The sequence below is a fragment of the Zeus faber genome, assembly GCF_960531495.2.
Source record: "Zeus faber genome assembly, chromosome: 2".
Lineage (NCBI taxonomy): Eukaryota > Metazoa > Chordata > Actinopteri > Zeiformes > Zeidae > Zeus > Zeus faber.
This window is the reverse complement of record NC_137189.1, coordinates 4,093,699-4,115,494: the sequence shown is the minus strand read 5'-3', so window position 1 is coordinate 4,115,494 and position 21,796 is coordinate 4,093,699. Positions and strand designations below refer to the sequence as shown.

The 21,796-nt window shown below is 42.0% G+C and overlaps 1 protein-coding gene across 2 annotated transcripts in view; it reads right to left on the bottom strand.

The window, feature by feature from the left end:
- The window catches only part of cdc42bpab (CDC42 binding protein kinase alpha (DMPK-like) b), a 113,380-nt gene that overhangs the window by 21,268 nt on the left and 70,316 nt on the right, over positions 1–21,796 (bottom strand). The window contains exons 11-25 of one of the 2 annotated variants that reach the window (XM_079996627.1): positions 21,324–21,502; positions 20,500–20,622; positions 18,709–18,842; positions 17,760–17,881; positions 16,920–17,040; positions 16,085–16,195; positions 15,302–15,549; positions 11,015–11,120; positions 6,864–6,988; positions 5,117–5,222; positions 4,845–4,993; positions 4,528–4,619; positions 3,308–3,384; positions 1,486–1,524; positions 558–677 (exon numbers count right to left, since the gene is read on the bottom strand). In XM_079996627.1, coding sequence (XP_079852753.1) covers positions 558–677; positions 1,486–1,524; positions 3,308–3,384; positions 4,528–4,619; positions 4,845–4,993; positions 5,117–5,222; positions 6,864–6,988; positions 11,015–11,120; positions 15,302–15,549; positions 16,085–16,195; positions 16,920–17,040; positions 17,760–17,881; positions 18,709–18,842; positions 20,500–20,622; positions 21,324–21,502 — 1,852 coding nt within the window. The remainder of the gene's footprint in view (positions 1–557; positions 678–1,485; positions 1,525–3,307; positions 3,385–4,527; positions 4,620–4,844; positions 4,994–5,116; positions 5,223–6,863; positions 6,989–11,014; positions 11,121–15,301; positions 15,550–16,084; positions 16,196–16,919; positions 17,041–17,759; positions 17,882–18,708; positions 18,843–20,499; positions 20,623–21,323; positions 21,503–21,796) is intronic. The other variant, XM_079996628.1, reaches the window with a different exon arrangement.

The following is a 21,796-nucleotide window of genomic DNA, read 5'->3' as shown; positions in this document are numbered from 1 at the left end:
CAGTAAATATATTAGATTCTTTTATTTGTAGTGTGAATAGTGTACGTCATTGTGTGGACATTAAACCGAACAAATTTTTACTGAGTGACTGAGTTATCAAGAACCGAAGACCTACTTGATATAAAATAATTTCAAATCAATATTCTGTCTCAACGTTCAAAAATTGTATTTGTGGATTATTTACATTTATTTGTGAATTATGACACAGAATTCCTTCCATACCATTTGAGATGTCAGGTCAGACAGAGACATCCACAGGTTTTACAGGGCACATGTTTTTTGTTGTGTTTTGTTCTTTATTTTATGTTTTTTACTGATTGAATGTGAATCATAGATAACAATAAAAAATAATTAAAACTGATCTTTTAATAGGAAGCAATTTGAGAAATTGGTTGTGAAATTGTTATTTTTTTCCTTCTGGATTTTGTGAGTATAAATATAACATTTGCCAGGTAAACTTTTTCGCTTTGCATGCAGTGAAATAATGGTAAAATAATTCAATTAGCCAGCTCATTTTGAGATTCACTGCCATGACAAAAGCAAAAGGCTGATCTGACCTCTATGGGCTCCATATCGCTAGCCATGGATGGTGAACGGGAGCGAGACTTGAGGTGGGACTTAGAGTCCTCTTCCCGCGAAGGAGTGTTGGAGGGGGTGAAGTTATCCACAGAGTCCACCTGAGGAGGAGGAGGAAGAGGAGGAGGAAAAGGAGAATAAGAAGAAAGGGAGGAGGTGAGGAAGAAGGGAGGAACCATAGAAAAGAGTGGTAGATCATCAAAGGGAAAGAGAATGAGAGAGAGGAAATTGTTGTTAGAGGAAAATGCTCGCTGAAGACGTCACACCAGGAGATACAGATGCACCCTCCAAGCTCAGAGAGGAGTAGAATTTGTGATAGGTGACCATAACGCTACTGACCTGTGGGGACTGCAGGGAAAACTGAATCACAACTACACTGTACAGCAACACCAAACTCTCACAATCCACTGACAACCAGGGGACTCTCACACACCGCTAGCACACACCTCGGGCCGTGCTCAGCCAATCACATAGAACGGTTCAAGCAAACAAAGACAAGAGACACCGGTGATGGGGTGCACCGAAGCACATGCACCAACACCTCATGTACTCAAAAGTGCTACAAAGAATGGAAATCTTGTGTTGTGCAGCTATCGATGACCCAAAAGTCTCATGTTTTCCCGGCATGCAGAACAGAGAAGTTACCAACAGACAGACACACACACACACAGACACACAGACACACAGACACACACACACACAAAATACCCATGCGACATGGACCAGAAGTTCAAGGTTCAGACAGCAACAGCTAAAAGGCCTCCTCAGTATTTTGGGGAAACAAGCAACGGCGTGAAATCAGCTGGACATGGCCGGACTTTTACTTTCTGAACCCAGAGTCACCCTCCCCCTACGAGTACAAAACCAGACCGGACGACAGCGGGCACAGGGCACAGTGGTGGAGCTTACACGTCTGCCTTTGCTAGCCGGGCCGACGGATGGCGAGCGCTTCAGTGGGACGGAGGAGATGGCAGAGTGGCAGAAGACAGAGAGATAGATGTGTGAATGTTAGAAAGGCTGTCAGACAAACAGAGCTAAAAACAACATTGAAACAGACAGAGGGACGGGGAAAACACATGGAGATGGCAACAGGTTTGGTGCTGCAACTACAAAGACGGAACTGAAGGATCAAGTCTGGACAGATTGGATCAAGGATTCTTTTGTTCTTTCTTTCTTCTTAAGTGGATCCACAAACCCCATTTAATAAAAAAAAAATTATGTTTTCCTCTGGTTTTCTGAGCAAAAACATAACATCAAGGAATTATGGTTAACTGAATTTTTGAATGTTCGTGTACTTTTACAGACTCTACGTAAGGAAATGATGGTAAATGATGGGAACTGTTTCTATTATTCAATTGTTTTTTTCATCGCTTATCTGGGATTGAAGCCAAGATGTACAAACTCAAAAACTAAACTACTTGTCCTTTTCCTGGGGACCTGGAGTCCCCAGGAAAGCCTTACTCTGACAACTAGAGCTCTAGAGTAATGGAGGTTGTGAAGATGGAGAGAGTACAGATAGGAAAATCTAAATAAGGAACACGGCAACTTCTCTGGAACTGCTTCTGACAGTCTGCAGATGAATGAATGAATAATACTTTTCGGTGTCTGTTGACGGGAAGCCAATGCCTCGCACTGAACAACCAGAAAAGAGCCATTCAGAGACCACTAAGCCAGGGGTTCACAAACTGGGCTCCGCAGCCCCCTTGGGGTCCTTGAATTCCAGAGGGTTGCCAGCAAATTCTTTAAAATTGATTTGTCATTGTATTAATAAATAATATAAGATTTAATATTAATTTCACATGTTTAAATATATATATATTTACAAAATATATCTACTCAACCTCACTAATGATGGTGGATTTTTTTGTTGTGGGATTAGTGCCTTTTATCTGCAATGTTCAAGTTAAACCTCAAAGCACATGGCAATGTATTACAGGAGCCATTTATTGTGGGTCTATACCATGATTATAAAGTGAGTACACATTTTTGGGGAGGTGGGTAGGGGCGTCCTGCGCCAGCACTTAAGCCTCCCAAGGGGACCATGCCATGGAAAAAGTTTGGGAACCTGTATGCTAGGCTACATGGTAGGCTAATGATGGATCTGGGGGGCTGGTGGTTGAGCCTACAAGGATAAGAATGGGGTTGAGCCTACAAGGATAAGAATGTGCTGGGACTCACATACAAGGCAAGAGCAACCGCTGCTCCGAGTAACCAATAATCTCTCTCTCTCACACATTCTCACACACACAGTCTACATGTTCACAGGCTGCCTACAGCTATTGTCAAACACATTTAGACCCCTTCCTCTCCAAAGAGAAACTTACGTCTTCCCAAAACTCAATTAAAGAGGATGAGGATGAGGAGTACGAGTCCTGACGTACCAGAGTACGAAAGCAAAGGAAAAACAAAAACAAACAAAAAAAGGGAAATAATAACATAATGAAAATAAACAAGAGCAAAGTGATTCAAGCGATCAGCATAGCAAAATTACATGGCGAAAACAACACGTGGCGACGTTATTCCAAACTGGATCAGAGGTTGTGAAAGATTGGGGAAAAAATCAAACACTTTAAAGAAATGAGCGCAATTAACCAGGAACTAATTCAGCTAAAGTCTCTTTAACAGGAATGAGATCAAGGATGATTTCAAGATTACCAGACTAAAGAGCAAGATAACATCAGATGAAAATACAAAACTCTGGTAGTTGATGAGTTAACTGCAGGCTACTTACATCAAACTGGTCGAGGGTGGAGGTGGGGGCGTTGAGGAAGGCCAAGAAGGAATTCTGAGAATCCTGGTGCTTGACACCTGAAGTGTAACAATAAAAATGTCTGCTTTAATCCAAAGATTTATCAAATTATGTTGATGACAGGACGGTTTCTCGGGTATCCCAAAGCTAGAGGGACAGAGTTAGAATATTTCCAAATGTAGAAGCCAGGGCAGGAAAAAAGATGATTCACTTCCCTGTTTATGCAACCAAAGATGGAGATCAAATCATTTTTCATTTCAAAACACTCAAAGAATAAAAATAAAATGAAAGAAAACATTCAGCAATTTCTTAACACAAAATAAATAAATATACATTTCTGAAAAGGAATGTATTTAGTGTATCAAGTAAAACACTTACTTTCTCTGGCTGCTATTCTATAGACTTAATTTATTTCAGCTCTTGACTTTTAACTTTTATTTGAAATTAAATATATATATTAAAAAAAAGGAGATAAATCCATCTGCCTGCAGTTGTAATGGTTTTGAAATGCTGGTCAACATCCGCCAGTAAACAAATGCAGTGTGCGCTGGGGGGTGTCGAATGCGGCTCCCCTGCTACCAACCAACTTTCATGAAGTTTGGTTCGTAGTTGGGTGAGCTGCGGTCGGCTCCGACCTTCCCAACATTTTAAACTATGATTTTCAGGTCAACGGTCATATTAAAGGTGTAATATGTAACTTTTCTGCGTTAAAATGTCTTAAAACGACTAGGCTTATGTTATATATTTTGTTAAGTTGTGTACTTAGATTATCAGCAAACGTTTCCAAAAATTTTCAAACCCAGAGAAATCCATAATAATAATATAGGCAACGGTCCTTTTCATTAGTTCGTCTGTCGATGGCGTCATATGCCCTTTATCCCTCTATTTGCTATACGTTCCGGGGAAACACGAGAAAGACCGGATGATACTTCAGGGAGTGAGAAAGGGACTCGACGAAGTAGCTAACGTTAGCTAGACACTGTATTGGACTATTATTTGCATTGCTCTAGTATTACTCTACCTCTGTAACTATTGTTTGATGGAGCACGATTATTTATTGCCATTTGCCATTGCTCGTTTAATTTCAAAGACAACTCCCATGATACCATGCTACTTCACAATGTCAAACTGTGTTTTTTGTTATTGTTTTGATTGAGGGACCCCTTGTGGCAGAAATGACATTGTGCATTTAAAGTACTCACCCCTGCGAAGCCGCAGTTCCTCCGTCTCCTTCTTCAGCCGATCAATCTCAGCGAGCAGGTCCTGGTTCCTGCCCTCCACATCCTGTAGTTTACTGGATGGGGAAGTAATGTGCGCAAAACTCTTCTTCAACAAGCAACATTTCTGGCAAAAAAGTGAATGTTTTCTTCTGACTACTACTGCTACTTTTTAGAGCAACAACTTGGGAATTTTAATTTCTATCCTATTCTCCTTTTCCAATGCTGAGAAATAATAATAATAATAATCATAGTGATTGAATACGTTATTCTGCTTCCTGTAAGATGAGGGAGCTGCGTACCACTCCGTGGAGATGTTGCTGGCCTTGACCTTGTTCAGTTCGTCCTGGATGCTCTGCTTGGCTCGGATCTCGGCGTCCAGAGCCGACTGCAGCTCCAGACGGGCCGACATGTCCAGCTTGGCGAAGCGACGCATCTTCCAGGGCATGTCCTGGAACACACACAGACACACACAAAGAGAGGGGTAAAATACATTGCATACAAGGTGTGCAAACTGTGTGTCTGCAATTATTTCTTGCTTTTGACTGTGTGTGCACGTGCATGCCTGTCTCACCGTGGCTCGGGCTCCCAGACTAGTGTTCCTCAGTCCTTCCAGCTCTTCAGTCATCTTGGTGGCCAGGGCCTGCAAGTAACCACGAGCATCCTTCTCATCACTCACCCTGAAACAAACAAACAAACAAACAAACAAACAAACACACACACACACACACACACACACACACACACACACACACACACACACACACACACACACACACACACACACACACACACACACACACACACACACACACACCACTAAAAGTTAAAACACGGATGTAAAACAAAATGCTTTTGGTTCAATTAACCTTTAATTTCTCAATAACATATGGTTAAACACACAATGTTTTATTTTTCCAGCCTACTTCACAATTTACACACTTTAACAGAATCACAAAACAGAAAAATCTCCTTCTACACTGTGTGCACAATTATTAGGCGTGAGTATTTTGACCATATAATCATTTTTATGCATATTTTCCAACTCCAAGCTGTATAAACTTGAATGCTTATTGGATTTAAGCATATCAGGTGATGTGTACTTGCGTAATGAGGGAGAGTGTGGCCTCAGGAGATCAACACCCTATAACAAGGTGTGCATAATTATTAGGCAGCTTCTTCGCCTCAGGCAGAATGGGCCAACAAAAAGATTTAATTGACTCTGAAAAGTCAAAAATTGTAAAAAGTCTTTCAGAGGGATGCAGCACTCTTGAAATTACTAAGATATTGGGGCGTGATCACAGAACCATCAAACATTTTGTTGCAAATAGTCTACAGGGTCGCAAGAAACGTGTTGAGAAAAAAGACGCAAATTAACTGCCAAAGATTTGAGAAGAATCAAACGTGAAGCTACAAGGAATCGAAGTACTCCACTGCGTGGCTAGTCAGTAAAGGCCTTAAAGATGAAAGAATAATGACATGGCCCCCTTCCTCACCTGACCTAAACCCTATTGAGAACTTCTGGGCCCTTCTTAAACGTGAGATTTAGGGTGAAGGAAAACAGTACACCTCTCTTGAACAGTGTCTGGGAGGCTGTGGTTGCTGTTGCACAAAAAGTCAACAGATAAAGAAACTGACAGACTCCATGAATGGAAGGCTTTTGACTGTTATTGAGAAGAAGGGTAGCTATATTGGTCACAACAATTTTTTTTTTTTTTTTTTTTTAAATGTCAGAAATTTTTATTTGTAAATTTTGAGTTGTTTGTTTATTATTGTCACTTTAACAGATGAAAATAAACAAGTGAGATGGGAAAATTCTTGTTTTTTATTTAGTTGCATAATAATTCTACACACTAATAGTTGACCAATAATTGTGCACACATAGATATTCTCCTAAGAGAGGCAAAACCTCACTTTTACTTTCTTAAATATTCAGGTTTGAGGTTTATTAACATTTTGGATTGACCGAGAGCACTGTAGTTGTTCAATAATAAAATGAATCCTCAAAAATACAACTAGTCTAATAATTGTGCACACAGTGTACATCTGGGAGCTGAAAAGTCCCATTGAAAGCAGATCAGCAGCATTCGCAGGACACTCTGGGATTTTAACCGGTGACTCTGTATCTGCTGTTTTGCGTTTCTATATTTTATACCTCAAGGGTCTTTTAATGCACCACTGGCCCTAATCTAAAAACAACACATTAATCTCTGCTATCATCAGCTTCAGAGCATGAATGCGCGCGCGCACACACACACACACACACACACACACACACACACACACACACACACACACACACACACACACACACTTCTCACCACTGGATGATTTCTGTGATCTGAGCCTCCCAGTGAGCGACGCTCTCCTTCTTGTCAGCTAGCTCCCTCATCTCCTCCTCCAGCTGCCGGTTACTGCCGCTCATCTTCTCAAACATGCCTGTTAGCTGAACACACACACACGCAGAATTTACAATATGAGTCATGACACTGATGATGTAAACTACATTTAGCTGCTAACTTAAGCAAAATTAAAGATCACCGTTTATGCTTGTTTTAGCATATTTGCCGTTCACCTTTATTTCCGAAGGATATCAGTTTTTTTTTTCGAGATATGAAGGTAGTTACTCAATTTCCACTTTATTTTCATTACATTTTTTAGGAGATGAACCTATGCAAGCGCACTTTGCTTCTTAGGATAACAGTTGTGTTGCCATGAAGACATTATGGAAGTTTGAATGTAACTCGTATTCTGGCAGACGTTTAATCACTTTCAACTGCTGATGGATTACTAGTCTCAAGCAAGTCCCAAGTTGCTGTAAGTTGATTTTGGAGGGAATATAATGCCCATAAGGCGAGAAAAACACATTCAAATATATCTAAACAATTGTGGTCTGTTGTGGATTTTGGTCAGGGGTGATGCATAGCAGACACAGTTTCTAGTAAATGCTAAAACACTGATGTTTAAGTATGTTTTTAACTCATGCATTAGGAAGAAGTCAAGTTCAGTTAATCAGCAGCTTTGTGAAGTTATCTTTGAAAACAGTCGACTATAAGTGATGATTCCAGGGGGTGTTACTGTATGAATAACTGTAACAGCATTTGCTTTTGAATCTTCCACTTTTGAATTGGTTCATAGTGTCAGGGGTTGACATGACAGCTGTGTGACCCCATAAAATAAACAGTCAGACATCTGGTTGTATAAGTCAATGTGGGGGATATCAGGACCAGACAGGGTGTGTTTGATTTATACCCGCAGACAATTTAACAGTTTCAGATAAATCAAAAATTTATTTTGTCCCGCACATATTAAATATACATTTTTGACAAGTTTGATAGTGACACGTGGGAAGATCTGCCACATTGCCCTTTTCCACGCCAGGATAGTGCCTAACTTTTAAAAGGTGGCAAACATACCCTTTGAGACAACTTCTTGAGGATCGGTGTGGAGCAAAAAGCAAACAAAAGGAATCAAAGTTTTGAATTTTGGTGTCCAAACCTCCCTCATTAGTTCCAAGACTTCCTCCTCGAAAAATCACATGGTTGGTAACACCGCAGTTAATCAAAGCAGAACAGCAGAGTTGTTTTCCGCCCGAAATAGAATACTCGCATATTATTTAGTACCCCAGGTTAGTATGCGAGTGATTTTCGTAAATGTTCAAAACCATAGTGTGCATCAAAGAGCATGATAAGTACCAGGATGACATAAAACATCTAGACTAAAAGGTACTGTATGTTCGAGAAGACATTGTTGTCTTTACTCACTAAAGTGCGCATTTGTTGATGTAGTATACGATTTTGGATGGAGCAATATATTTATTTTCTGGTTAATTTCTTCAGTTTGCTTCAGTTGAGTTCTGTCTTAGTTGTATTACGAACCCACTGCTTACGCAACACAGCAGTACAGCAAGTTATCCAGTTTCGCGGTGGCAGGTACATTTCAGCAGGTTCCCGGAACTCACATATACAGGTACCGTATTTTCACGACCATAAGGCGCACCGTACTAAAAGGCGCAGTCTCAGTTATGTGTGCCATTACCTGTATTTAACACACACATAAGGCGCACCGGATTATAGGGAGCGGGTTTTATATACCGGTACATATCCTCTACTACGTTTAAATACCTCTACTGCGTATTTAAAAATAGAGCGGGAGCAAAACTGAGTATGTTTGTGCTTTATTCATGTATTTATTACAAAGTATTAATCAAACCCATCAAAGTCATCATCCTCTGTTTCTGAATTAAACAGCTGCGCTAAATCAGACATGCCAGTTTCCCCTTCTTCGCTGTCAGAGTCACTTTCCGTGCCGTGCGGCTCCTCGGAAATGATGCCGGCTTTTGCGAAAGCTCGAACAACAGTGCCAGCAGACACGTTAGCCCAAGCATCTACAATCCATCCGCAAACTGTGGCGTAACTTGCCCGGCGCTGCCTTCCACTTTTCGTGAAACTGTGGTCTCCGTCGGTCATCCATCGCTCCCACGCCGCTCGCAGCCTTACTTTGAACGGCCGGTTCACACCGATGTCGAGCGGTTGAAGTTCCTTTGTCAGACCTCCCGGAATAACAGCAAGCACAGCGTTCATTTGTTTCACCTTGTTTTTCACATCGGCTGTGAGATGGGCACGCATGGAGTCACAGATTAACAGCGATGGTGATGCGTGGAAAAAACCACCTGGTCTCCTTACATACACCTCCCTCAGCCACTCTTTCATCATCTCCTCATCCATCCAGCCCTTTTCATTTGCCTTAATAACGACTCCAGCTGGAAAAGTCTCTTTAGGCAAAGTCTTTCTCTTAAAAATCACCATAGGCGGCAGTTTCTGTCCATTTGCGTGGCAGCCAAGCACAACAGTAAACGACGCCTTTTCATACCCCGTTGTGCGTATCGCTACCGTGCTGGTCCCCTTCTTCTCCACCGTGTGATTCACCGGGATGTCGAAAGTGAGCGGCACCTCGTCCATGTTGGTGATGTGGCTTGGCTGGATGCGTTTGTCGGCGATGTGTTTGCTGCAGTAGGAGTGGAAGCTCGCCAGCTTTTCAGTGACCGTCGAAACGCTCGCCCCACTCGTTCTTTGCTCGATGATCCACCGCTCGAGTCTTTCCTCCAACTCGGGCCACCTCGCCTTATGTCCGCGGAAACTCAGCTGCGTCTTCTTCACCTGTCGGAGTTCGTTTTCCATCTTCCTCCACTTGCGAACCATCGATTCATTAATCTTGAATTCCCTCGCGGCTGCTCGATTTCCATGTTCCTCTGCGTAGCTGATAGTCTTCAGTTTAAACTGTGCTTCATAGGCGTGTCTCTTTGCCATTTTAAGGGTTGTTAAGACAACAATGTTCTGCATAAAGCACATACCTGTTCTTTTATACACAATCCACGCCCACACTTCCCCCTTTAACGTTCTCATGGTGGTCTCAACAACGTCCGCAGTAACAACACACATAGGTCGCACCGCACTATAGGGCGCGCCGCACATTTTGAGGAAAAATAAAGACGTTTATATGCGCCTTATAGTCGCGAAAATACGGTATATCTTATGAAGTTTGGGAGGTTTGGGCTGAAGCTGTATAATACACAACTTTATCGATCCTTGTTGAATAGTGGAGCAACATCCCACCAGAGGCAGTTCTGTCAGACTGTACATCCGCACGGCTGTGATCTGGTCGTAAGTGCAAGGATGCAAGCCGTTGCTTGCACTATGCAAAAGGGGGGGGCAACAGTTGCCACATACTTTTCCAGTAATAAAAAGGACATTTTATATGTTAGAAACACATTTAAGCACCATTATACAAGACTGTACTGTGTGAAAGACTGGTGTGCAGACAGATTTAATCTGTTCAGGCTGTTTCACCGACTGAAAACACTTTTTCAGTCGGTGAAATAACAGAATGATAGGTCCAATAATAAGACTGGCATGAGCCATCTTTGAACTCCCCACCCCTCATGTCCACATGCACTCCACGTTTAATCAAGAAATCACCCCTTTGTACTTCCACCGGCAGAACATAAAGACAACAAGCGCCTCTGTACTTCTTTTCTCCCCATACGTCTGAATATTACTGAACTACTTCCAAAGACTTTATTTGACTTGGGAGTGCTGTGCTTCCACCTTCCCACTCCCACCGTACCCACTCTCCTTCAACTTCCAAAGAAAATAGTTTGACATCCAGAAATTTATTCCATCAGAGTGAGTAGGAGGCCGCAGTGTTTTTACCAGCGATACAGCAGTGATGACATTGGACTTGAGGAACTGGAGGAAGAGGAGGGTGATGAAAGAATAACGAAAAGACTAAGACGGGTTACCTCAGGTCAGACTGGGGTGTGTGTGTGTGTGTGTGTGTGTGTGTGTGTGTGTGTGTGTGTGTGTGTGTGTGTGTGTGTGTGTGTGTGTGTGTGTGTGTGTGTGTGTGTGTGTGTGTGTGTGTCAGGACAACAGGGGTATAGAAAAAAGAGGGAGTGTACTAGGCATCTCACCTTATCCAATTCGCTGGATAGCTTCTTGTTTTCCTCTGTAAGAAGAGTTCGCTCCCTCTCATACTTCTGCTTGTACTCAGTCTCAAACTCCTCACGCTCGCTTTGGCTGAGGGGAGCAACGCAAAAAAACAAAGGTTTAATTTTTCACACTTCAAATACGCATTTAAATTAGGGATACACAGAGACTGATCCAACACTCAGCTCATATCCTGGCACTTGTAAAACTTCAATATTCAACCAGATAAATCAAGTCATCAGGTGAAGGTTACACATTAATAGGGTTCAAATGTGAAACAGCGGGGCAGATAATACAACAATAAATTGTCAGTGAAAACCACCACAAAAGCACAGAGAATCCCTGCTCAAAAAAGACCAATATACAATATGTTTAGAACAACACATATTACTATTAGATCTACAATATTGTATTTTAATTGGATTAAAACATGTGAGTAGAATGAGGGCCAGTGTTTGAGAGACTTTCCATTAAGAAAATGGATTTAATCTCTAAAAAGTGATGGTTTTTGCTCAGGTTCAATGTTCAAAAATGCCTTTCATCCCTGTGATCTATGAGGTCCAACTTTGAAATACAGCGTCATGAACACAGATATAGTGTTGGAATTAAGCCACTCTGGGAGCAACAGCCAATATTTCTGGGGTTCTGGTGTAGTTAGCGGATATCCGGGTCAAGACCGCCTCTTCCGAGCGCCCGTCATTATTAAGTCTGATTACCAACTTGAGACGCGAAAATGGAGTGGGGAGGTCAGAGACAACGTCTACGATCAGATTGTTTCACAAGTAGTAAGTAGTTAAAAAAAAAAAAATTACATTTTGACCATTGCATTCCACCCCTTTTGCTCTCCACACGGACTGTAAACAATGACGGGCGCATGGAAGAGGCAGTCTTGGCCAGGATATCAGCTGGCTACGCCGGAAGCCCATAAATGTTGGCCATTGTCCGCAGAGTCTACCGTCTATAGACAGATAGCACCTGTGGTTCTGAGATTGGAATTAAGTAAAATTCATTTCTATATGTAAAAATGTGTTTGGGAGTATAAACACTCGGATTAAGGGACAGTGTTACTAACATCACAAGTCTAGACTTGGTAATACCAATACAGTCTAATCAGAAAAATAAGCACAAATGTACCTAATACACATCTAAGGGGATTAAGCTATTCTTCCAGTATCCCTAGTTACCTCAGGCCATCGTCACTGGAAAGAGGACGGTGAAAACACAAAACACAACTAATTAAACGCGTTGTGATCACAGCTTTGAGGTCTTTCCAAGTAATACATCACTGTGACTCCTAACAGATGATGGGCAGGTTTTTATGGCACTGAAAGGAGATTTTATTGATGCCATACATCAAGTCTTGGGAAAAAATGAAAGAAAAAAGAACCACAATAACAAAAGCCAACGCTTTTCTGCCGCACAAACGCCACTCATCAATGCCCCCACGACATGTCCTAATGCACACATCCATCTGCACACAAATCTGAAACACCTCCAAGTACTTTGTTACAGTACTTACATGTATTTTATTTTTCTGTATTTAAGTATATTCAGTTTGGGAGACTTATACTGCACTACAATTCAAAGCAGACAACTATACTCAATTATTTTCAGGATTTAGATTTATATATATCAAAAACAAATCAGATTGCATTGTCTCATATTATAGGCATATTATTATAGGTATATCAGGGCACTAGAAATAAGTACTTTTATTTTTAAATTAACAGAAACACTTTGTAAAAACAAATGTAATCAAAGCAGCTCTCTCTCCGTCTCTTTCATACCGTTTTCACACCAAAATTAGCGCCTATATGCAGGTTTTTTTTTTACGTGGGTGAACCTGCGAAAGATAGGCAACTGATGCTGTTCCCACTGCCAGTGAACGAGTATGCCTCTCTTTTTTTTTTTCCCCTGTTGTATCACATTCGCCGCCACAAAAACGCTGGAGGGCCATGTCATGGTTCCAGTGTGATTGGGGAAAAAAAAAACAGGAGACGCAGCATGAAGTATCCATACCCACAGCCGCACACTGGCAGCACCCGATGCGTGGTGCACGCGCATCGGGTTTGGTCCTTTAGCGGCGGACCAGAGACGCTCTTCCAGCTTGGTGTGGTGCTGGAGTGTCTGGGTTCCCTCCTTGAGCACGGAGTGGTCCCCGCACTCAAAACATAACTTCTGAATTGGAATTCAAAATCGGATATGAAATGATCGAATGATACATGGATATTCCTGTCTATGTGACAACATCCGGAACTATCACCGGGTGTCATGACACTTCACTGCATATACACTACTCACAAAAAGTTAGGGATATTTGGCTTTCGGGTGAAATTTATGGAAAACGTAAAAAGTTCACCCCACAGTGATATTATATCATGAAAGTAGGGCATTTAAGTAGAAGCATGCAATGGTGATTTCCTCATCTCAAAGAATTTATTGAAACAAAAGCCAACAACAGTGGTGGGTATACCACAACAACAAATGTCAATGTCTCAATAACTTGTCATGTGCCCTTGAGCATCAATTACAGCTTGACAACGACGTCTCATGCTGTTCACAAGTCGACTTATTGTCTGCTGAAGCATGGCACCCCACTCTTCTTGAAGGGTGGTCCTCAGGTCATTGAGGTTCTGGGGTACAGAGTTACGAGCCTCTACACGGCGACTCAGCTGATCCCATAGGTTTTCTATGGGATTCAGGTCTGGAGAAAGTGCAGGCCACTCCATTTGAGGTACCCCAGTCTCCAGAAGCCGTTCCCTAATGATGCAACATCGATGAGCTGGAGCATTGTCGTCCATAAGGATGAAATTAGGCCTGTGTTGTTCATGCAGGGGCACAATGAATGGATTAATGATGTTATTCAGGTAGTATGGGCTTGTCACTGTACCATTCACAAAGTGTAGGGCAGTTCTGTATTGACTAGACACACCTGCCCACACTGTAACACCACCACCACCAAAGGCTCGTCTGGTGACAACAGTGGCTGATGCACAGCGCTCGCTCTCCTTGACGTCTCCAACATCGTTGGCGGCCATCATTTCTGCTCAACGTGAATCGACTTTCATCAAAGAACAGCACTGAGGCCCACTGGTCCCTCTTCCACCGTAAATGCTCCCTGGCCCATGCAAGACGATGATGCCTGTGCCTGGTGGTGTGGTCAGGTACCCTTGCATGTCGTCTAGCACGCAGACCACGCTGATATAAACGGTTTCGAATGGTCTGACGTGACACTTGGGGGCCTCTCACCTCCCTTAAATGTGCCTGGAGTTGAGTGGCATTCATCATCCGGTTCCGCAGGGCACTGTTCACAATGAAGCACTCATCAGTGTGGGATGTGGCCAAAGGACGTCCACTTCTATGCCTTTCTGTGACTCTTCCAGTCTCTCTGTATCTCTGTTGCAAGCTGCTGACGACACTGTGACACTCTAAGTTCAGTGGCCACTTCCCTCTGAGAACATCCTGTTTGAAGCTTCAGAATGGCGAGGTACTGTTGACCAATTGTTAGGTGTCGTCTTGGTCTCATGATGTCAAAATGTGAACAGCATGATGAAGAGGACTGTTTAAATACCAATTCTAATTTAACCAGGAAATGTATTGGTCGATTCATGGATCAAACACCTGTTGTGAATTTTGCCGTTCAGCTCCTTATTAGAGAACAGCAAGTTGTGCAAAAAGTACTGAAACATTGAACAGTTGGACATGTGCATTCAAAGGTTTAGAGAAGGTCAAATTAAGTTCAGTGGTAAAGGTTATAGTGCATTTTAGGTTCATCCTGAAATTTCACCCGAAAGCCGAATATCCCTAACTTTTTGTGAGTAGTGTATGTATGACCGTATGTATATGTATGTGACAAATAATCTCCTGAACTTGAACTTTACGCGTGACGCATCGCGCCGGTTAGAGAGCGAAAATTTGCGTGTCTAACCAGGTGCCATGTTTCCATCACTACCATCAGAGCTGGAGCCCATAAAAACCTGTGACTATTGCACGGTCATTTGTCCCAGGACTGAACCCTGTCCACTAAAGAGAAAAAACAGATGTTAGAGGGTGTAGTAGCGGGTATCAGTCTCTCTTTTTGTCTCGCTCTCTCTCAAGCACAAAATATAACATAAATATTTCAATATTTTTACTTGTCGTCTATATAATCATTAAAGTATTTCTATCGGCCAGAATGTTGGACAGGGTTCTCATTCTCCAGACTTTATTCAAAATCACCGTGCAAAAGCCGGTAATTGTGGGCCAACGCGACCTCTGACCCCCAAACCCACCTTTCTCTGCGTGTCTTCTCCAGCTTGTCCTTCAGCATTAGGATCTCCTTCTGCAGTGCGAGGTGCTGGCCCTCAGCGTCGCGCAGCTCCTTGCGCAGGGCCTTCAGCTCGGTGGCATGCTGCGTCTCGCGCCGCACCAGTTCCTCCTCAAACTGCACCGTCTTCTTCTCCAGATCGCCCCGCAACCGCCCCACCTCCTGGGACTGGTCCGCAGAGGACGAGATGGACGACGGGCCGGGCTGCTTCAACTGAGAGAGAGTGAAACGTTTGAGGGTTTCCGCTAAGGTTTATACACCAAAGCATCCGCACGTATCAACATATTCAGTAAGATATTCAAAACCTCAATGAGTATTACCTTATTATTACTACTTATCACTTAATATTAATGACTTTATTTTTACTTAATACTAGAACTATCTTATAAAATAACATAAATTCAGGATTACTAATGAGTTATCTTGAAATCGCTAATTTAAGGACTATGTCTTTAAATAAGACCTTTTTTGGTTTTGAGTGCAATTTAAGACCAATTTTGTTAGTGAGTTGTTTGAAGTGGTTTGTTTAAAATCTTAAACGAGTAAAAACTCGTAAAAGGCACATGTGCAACAGTCGTTGGAAACAATTTAAAACCTGCCAAAAACAACATGATTTCAGAATTATTCAGTGAAATTGAAGGTCTTCATTTCATACTTTCAGATTTCCTGATCACAAAGTCCCCGAGGTAATGAGTGTGAAGGTACGTTTTTGTAAGTTTCTGCACAGTGTGTGTATGAGTCGGTTTACTTTGAGTCCCTCCAGTTCCTCCTCCAGCTGCCGGCTGTACTGCTCGTTTCTCTCCCTCAGCTTCCTCTCCTTCTGGGCCTCTGCGGCCTGTTCCTCAGCCTGCGCCTCCATCTGATTAAACACACACAATTGTTTTGCTTTTTTACTTAAACCTTATTTTAAGATTGTTGGGAGTCAACCTGAGCGATTGCCTTCAGGATTTTTAAAATTGATCCAGTATTGAGAGAATAGCTTTAGCTGCAATACAAAGTACAATGGGCATTCGAGGCAATAAAAAAAGTTTCCCCCCTTTAATGAAAGGCTTGTGAATGTTTTGGCAACACTTTACAAATTCCTTATGTTGGTGTATAAACTTGCCCCCCCCCAAATATTTTCCTACCCCTTCCCGTATGCAAGCGTTTAACCTTAGAATGCTCCGGAAACTCTCCCCAACGGAATGCACCCGGCTTAAAACTAGTTCTTAAAATATAATTGTATTAATATTTAATCCAACCAATTGGGAAAGAATGTGTTCACATCATCAAAAAACACCTTTATTAAGGATTCCTAGAATTTCAGATGAAATAATGAACAAAACTATTTTTGTTATTGAACCAACACACACACACTTCATTCTAGGGTGAGCGATCGCATACCACCGTTTTCCAAGAGTGAAACACTGAATTGAAAGTGCTGCTGATACTTGATATAAACACTCACATAAAACAGAATATTTATCCATAAGATATACTGAGTTCAAAACAAACACTTTGTAAATAAATGTTGCTACCAGGTTACACCAGACACCACATACACATTCACAGGTTGTGCTAGCAGCCACGGGGGTCTACTCTACCTCCTTCTTAGCCCTCTCTGCCTTTCGCACCTCCAGGCGCAAAGCCTCCACCTTCTGGGTCTGACTCTCGATCTCCTCCTCCTTGTCGCGCAGCTGGCGGACCAGACGCTGCTTGGCCGACCTGGACAACGGCATTTGGAATAGGGATGGGTGCAGTTAAAACATTTTTTTTATATATTATATGTTCTACATTCTGTTAAAGAGCGCACCCTAACATCCACGTTCCTGATTTCATATTTCAATTCTGAAATGGATCAATGAATATAAAGAAAATGTAAACATACCATGTTTTAAAGATTATAAATCAATTTGATGAAAAATCAAAAAGTAGTAAAAGCAGTATTGTGCTTTAATTTCAATCAACCAACTAATGACTAAGGTTAGCTAAAAAAAAAAAAAAAGGAAAAAAGGAAAAAAATTGCTAAACTGAAGCAATTAAATTATATTGCTTTCATTTATGAATCGATTTGAAAATTTTGATATTGATGCTTTGTTTGGAAGCTATGCAACAATTTTGCCCTTACGTGAAATACCACCATAGTCCCAAATGAACCGAATTTATTCTGTGAAATATTTTCGTAATGCACATCACGTATCAATAGAATGCTGTTGAGGCATATCATCGACATCAGATTGAATCAATATAAATTTGTATTGTGAGCCTTTGCATCAACATCGAATCATGAGATCTTGCCCAATACCCAGCCCTAGTGACGACACTGCAGGTTGCTACAACACCAGGCTTGACAGATCTGTGAGTGTTCCTGAATTTCCTCGCCAGGGATTAATAAAATGTTATCTTATCTGATCTCATCTTATCCAGTGGTTTGCAAATGTTACCTGAGGTCTGTAAGTCTCTCGTTGAGCTCAGAGAACTCCTGCATGGCAAGCTTCCTCTGGCTGTGAGCCTCCTTCAGCTCCTTGGACTGACCCTTGAGCTTCTCGTTCGCCTCCACCATGTCCTGATGTGAAGAGAAGCACATTCTGTGTTTTGTGAATGCAGACCCCTCCCTTTGTACCACCTTAACCCTTTGAGACAGACAGACAGACAGACACACACACAAGCAGTGCAAGGCAGAGGTAAGTATTGGGTAGAAAGAGGGTAGATTATGAACTAGATGATTTTATAAACTGTTTTTATAACAGATTCCTTTCGGTCAGAGAGCAAGGTAAATGATTAGGAACTGGAATAAATCTAACCAGTGCTAACCAGGATGTTTAAGGATAAGGATTTTTCAGGATTTCTGTCTACAAATAAGTATGACATGTGGATATACAGTGAGTTGGGTTCATCTAGAACAGTTGTAAGTGCGATGTTCAGTGATAGGCTTAGGGTTTTATAACATCTGAAATGTTGACTGCGGTGCAGAAGAACTTGACTCAAGAAATTTGATGATAAATAAAACCAGACAAAATGTTTATGTTGCAATAAAATCAAATTTAAGACTATTGAATGACTTTTAAGGCCCTATATGTGTACTGGTCCCCACGGACCTGGATTATAAGACTTTTAGGACCTGTAGACACCCTGTAAAAACAAGAGCAGACTCTGCACGCACAAATTACTCAAGCATGTGTGTGCACACACACACACACACACACACACACACACACACACACACACACACACACACACACACACACACACACACACACACACACACACACACACACACACACACACACACACACACACACACACACACTTATATACAAAGGCTTGAATTGAACGCAAACAGCCCCGACCATACACACGTGCACAAACACACCCAGCAGCATTTGGTCATACCTTGTGCAGGTCGTCCCGCTCCTGCGTGAGGCCCCTCATCTGCTTCTCCAGGTTCCTAACGTGTTTCGACGAGTCTTCCAGGTCTCTGCGGGCTGTCGACACATCCTCCAGCTGCTTCTCCAGCTGACCTGAATCTAGCACGCACACACCCACAGGATGGGATTGTATTGCATGTTTTGACTGATACAGTGTACTGATCCAATCTATTACTTGTACTAAACAGTGCAGACTTCGACCGTTTGTGATATAGAAATATAGGTATAGAGAACACGTCAAACATGCGTTAATCATTGACATACAGTATAAGATGCTCCTATAGATTTTTTTTATTTATTCATCGCTGATTTTATATTGGAAATGTGTGCTATTTTCGTATTTCATTCTTGAATTGGAAACATTGTCAGATACCTATACCCATAATCATTTGTCTTTTTGAATAGTGTAATAGAGTCCTATCAAAATTCTATTTTCAGAGTATACCAAAATAGGATATGACAAAAACAAGACATTAATAAAAGTGGCATCACTTCATATGAGTGTGCATTTGTGTCACTTCTTGAGAGTAGAGATATTAAGAAGTTGTGGGGGAAAAAAGGTAACATTTCATATTTAAAGGTATTTGCGACTACTATCATATACACCGATCAGCCACAACATTGACAACAAGAAGAAACAGAGCAAAATCTCATCCACCGGCTTCCACACAATAAAAAAAAAATAATAATAATAATTAAATAGACTTTAAAAATACCTGACAGAAAAGCTAAGAACAGCAGTGTTCTGTGTTCTGTATAGAAAAATCATATACACGATCAGTCACAACATTAAAACCACTGACAGGTGAAGTGAATATCATTGATGATCTTGTTCCAATGGCACCTGTCAAGGGGTGGGATATATTAGGCAGCAAGTGAACAGTCAGTTCTTGAAGTTGATGTGTTGGAAGCAGGAAAAATGGGCAATCTTAAGGATCTGAGCGACTTTGGCAAGGGCCAAATTGTGATGGTTAGACGACTGGGTGAGAGCATCTCCAAAACAGCAGATCTTGTGGGGTGTTCTGGTATGCAGAGGTTAGTACCTACCAAAAGTGGTCCAAGGAAGGACAACCGATGAACCGGCGACAGCGTCATGGGTGCCCATGGGCACATTGAATGCACGTGGGGAGTGAAGTAAAGCCCGTCTGGTCTGATCCCACAGAAGAGCTACTGTAGCACAAATTGCTAAAAATAGTTAATGCTGCTATGATAGAAAGGTGTCAGAACACACAGTGCATCACAGCTTGTTACGTATGGGACCGGTCAGAGTCCTCATGCAGACCCCTGTCCACCCCTGAAAGTGCCAACAATGGCCACGTGAGCATCAGTATTAGACTGTGGAACAATGGAAGAATGGAAGAATGAATCACATTCTCTTCTGCATCATGTGGATGGGCAGGGTCATCCCACAGGAGCTCGATTCGATGAAGCACCTGTGGGATGTCCTGGATCCATGGAGGCCCCACCTCACAACTTCCAGGATTTAAAGGATCTGCTGCTAACGTCTTGGTGCCAAATACCACAGGACACCTTCAGAGGTCTTGTGGAGTCAATGCCTTGACGGGTCAGAGGTGTTTTGGCAGCATGAGGGGGAGCTACACAATATTCTTGGTTATTAGTGGCGGTTTTAATGTTGTGGCTGTTCGGTATACTGTACACAATATCATTAAAGCTAAATGTTTAAATTTTTTATAAGGAACAGGTCTATTGTCCATCCTCGCATCCCTTAGGTAAAGCAGAATTTAAATCAACTGACCAGCAATCTGTTTCTTGAGGATGTCTATCTCGCTCTTCAGACTCCGGATCTCCACCTCCTTGTTGGAGCTGGGGGGGCCCTCGCCCTTCGGGTGCTGCAACGCCTGCACAGCCTGGGTCGACTCTGTCCAGTCAGGGAAGAAGCATCAGTTTGGGGCAGTTAAGTCCCCAGGCTCATCAGCAAAGGTTTAAAAAAAATTACATTAGCGAAAAATGTTAGCGATCTGCATTATTTCATGTGCCAGGACTTGGACATACGGAAGAATTTATTAGCATTGTTTATACATACTTTGATTTTAGCTACGAACCTACAGTAGACTTGCTTTTTGACAATTTTCTAATGATGTGTAATGCTTTTAGTTATAATTTCCTTTTTGTGCTGTTTTTGTTTTATTATTTTGACAGTAAAATGAAAAGAAAGTAATCATGCTTTAGCAATCATATTTTTTCCGTCCTGGATGCAAGCAATTTTTCAGTGTAAAAGACCAAACAATAACCAAAATGTTCACATTGAGTATCATGTTAAATTATGATATTCAAATAAATTCAAACACTTATCTAATATGTCAGACGGCATGAGACTACAAAATTGTGTGCGACATTATTACAATGCCCAAATTTCATCACCATTCAATACAATAGAGAGGATGCATGATCACACCAAATTATTGACCGGCCCCAATATTCACAATATTGTTTGAAGATCATGGTGTATTAAGAATAAAACTGATCTTACAATGAGACTTTGTTTTCTGTGCTCTTACCAACAAAGTACTAATGTGTCTTACTTTTTCATTCCCTCTCTGTCTTTCTCTTCTTCCTCACCTTGCAGTTTGCGGCTGAGCTCCAGCTTCTCTTGCTCCAGCCGTCTGATCCTCCTCTCGTAGGCTTCCGTGGCCAGGCTGTCCTCCAGGCCGCGCTGGATGCAGACGTCCATCTGCCCCTGGACTCCCTGACCAGGCACCGCCGACAGCTCCCGCAGGCAGCCCCGATCTGACAGGGTGCTGAGCACAGGGAATACAGCAAGGGGGAGACAGATTTTATTGAGTGGTGACAACAGTGCACGTGATAAAGGAAGGTCAAGTATTGAGGCGTGGACAGTGGTTCTGGATGTGGAGCCTGGGGAGCCCCCATGGGTCCCTAAAAAGGTCCCAAGGTAAATGATTCCCCATTATTTAATTTACAAGACGTCAGCACCATTAGAGAATCTGAAGTGATGTATAGATCGATAGATAGATGAATGCCGATGGATAGATTAATAAATATCTTCTCAGATTGGGGTCTCAGGGACAAATCTC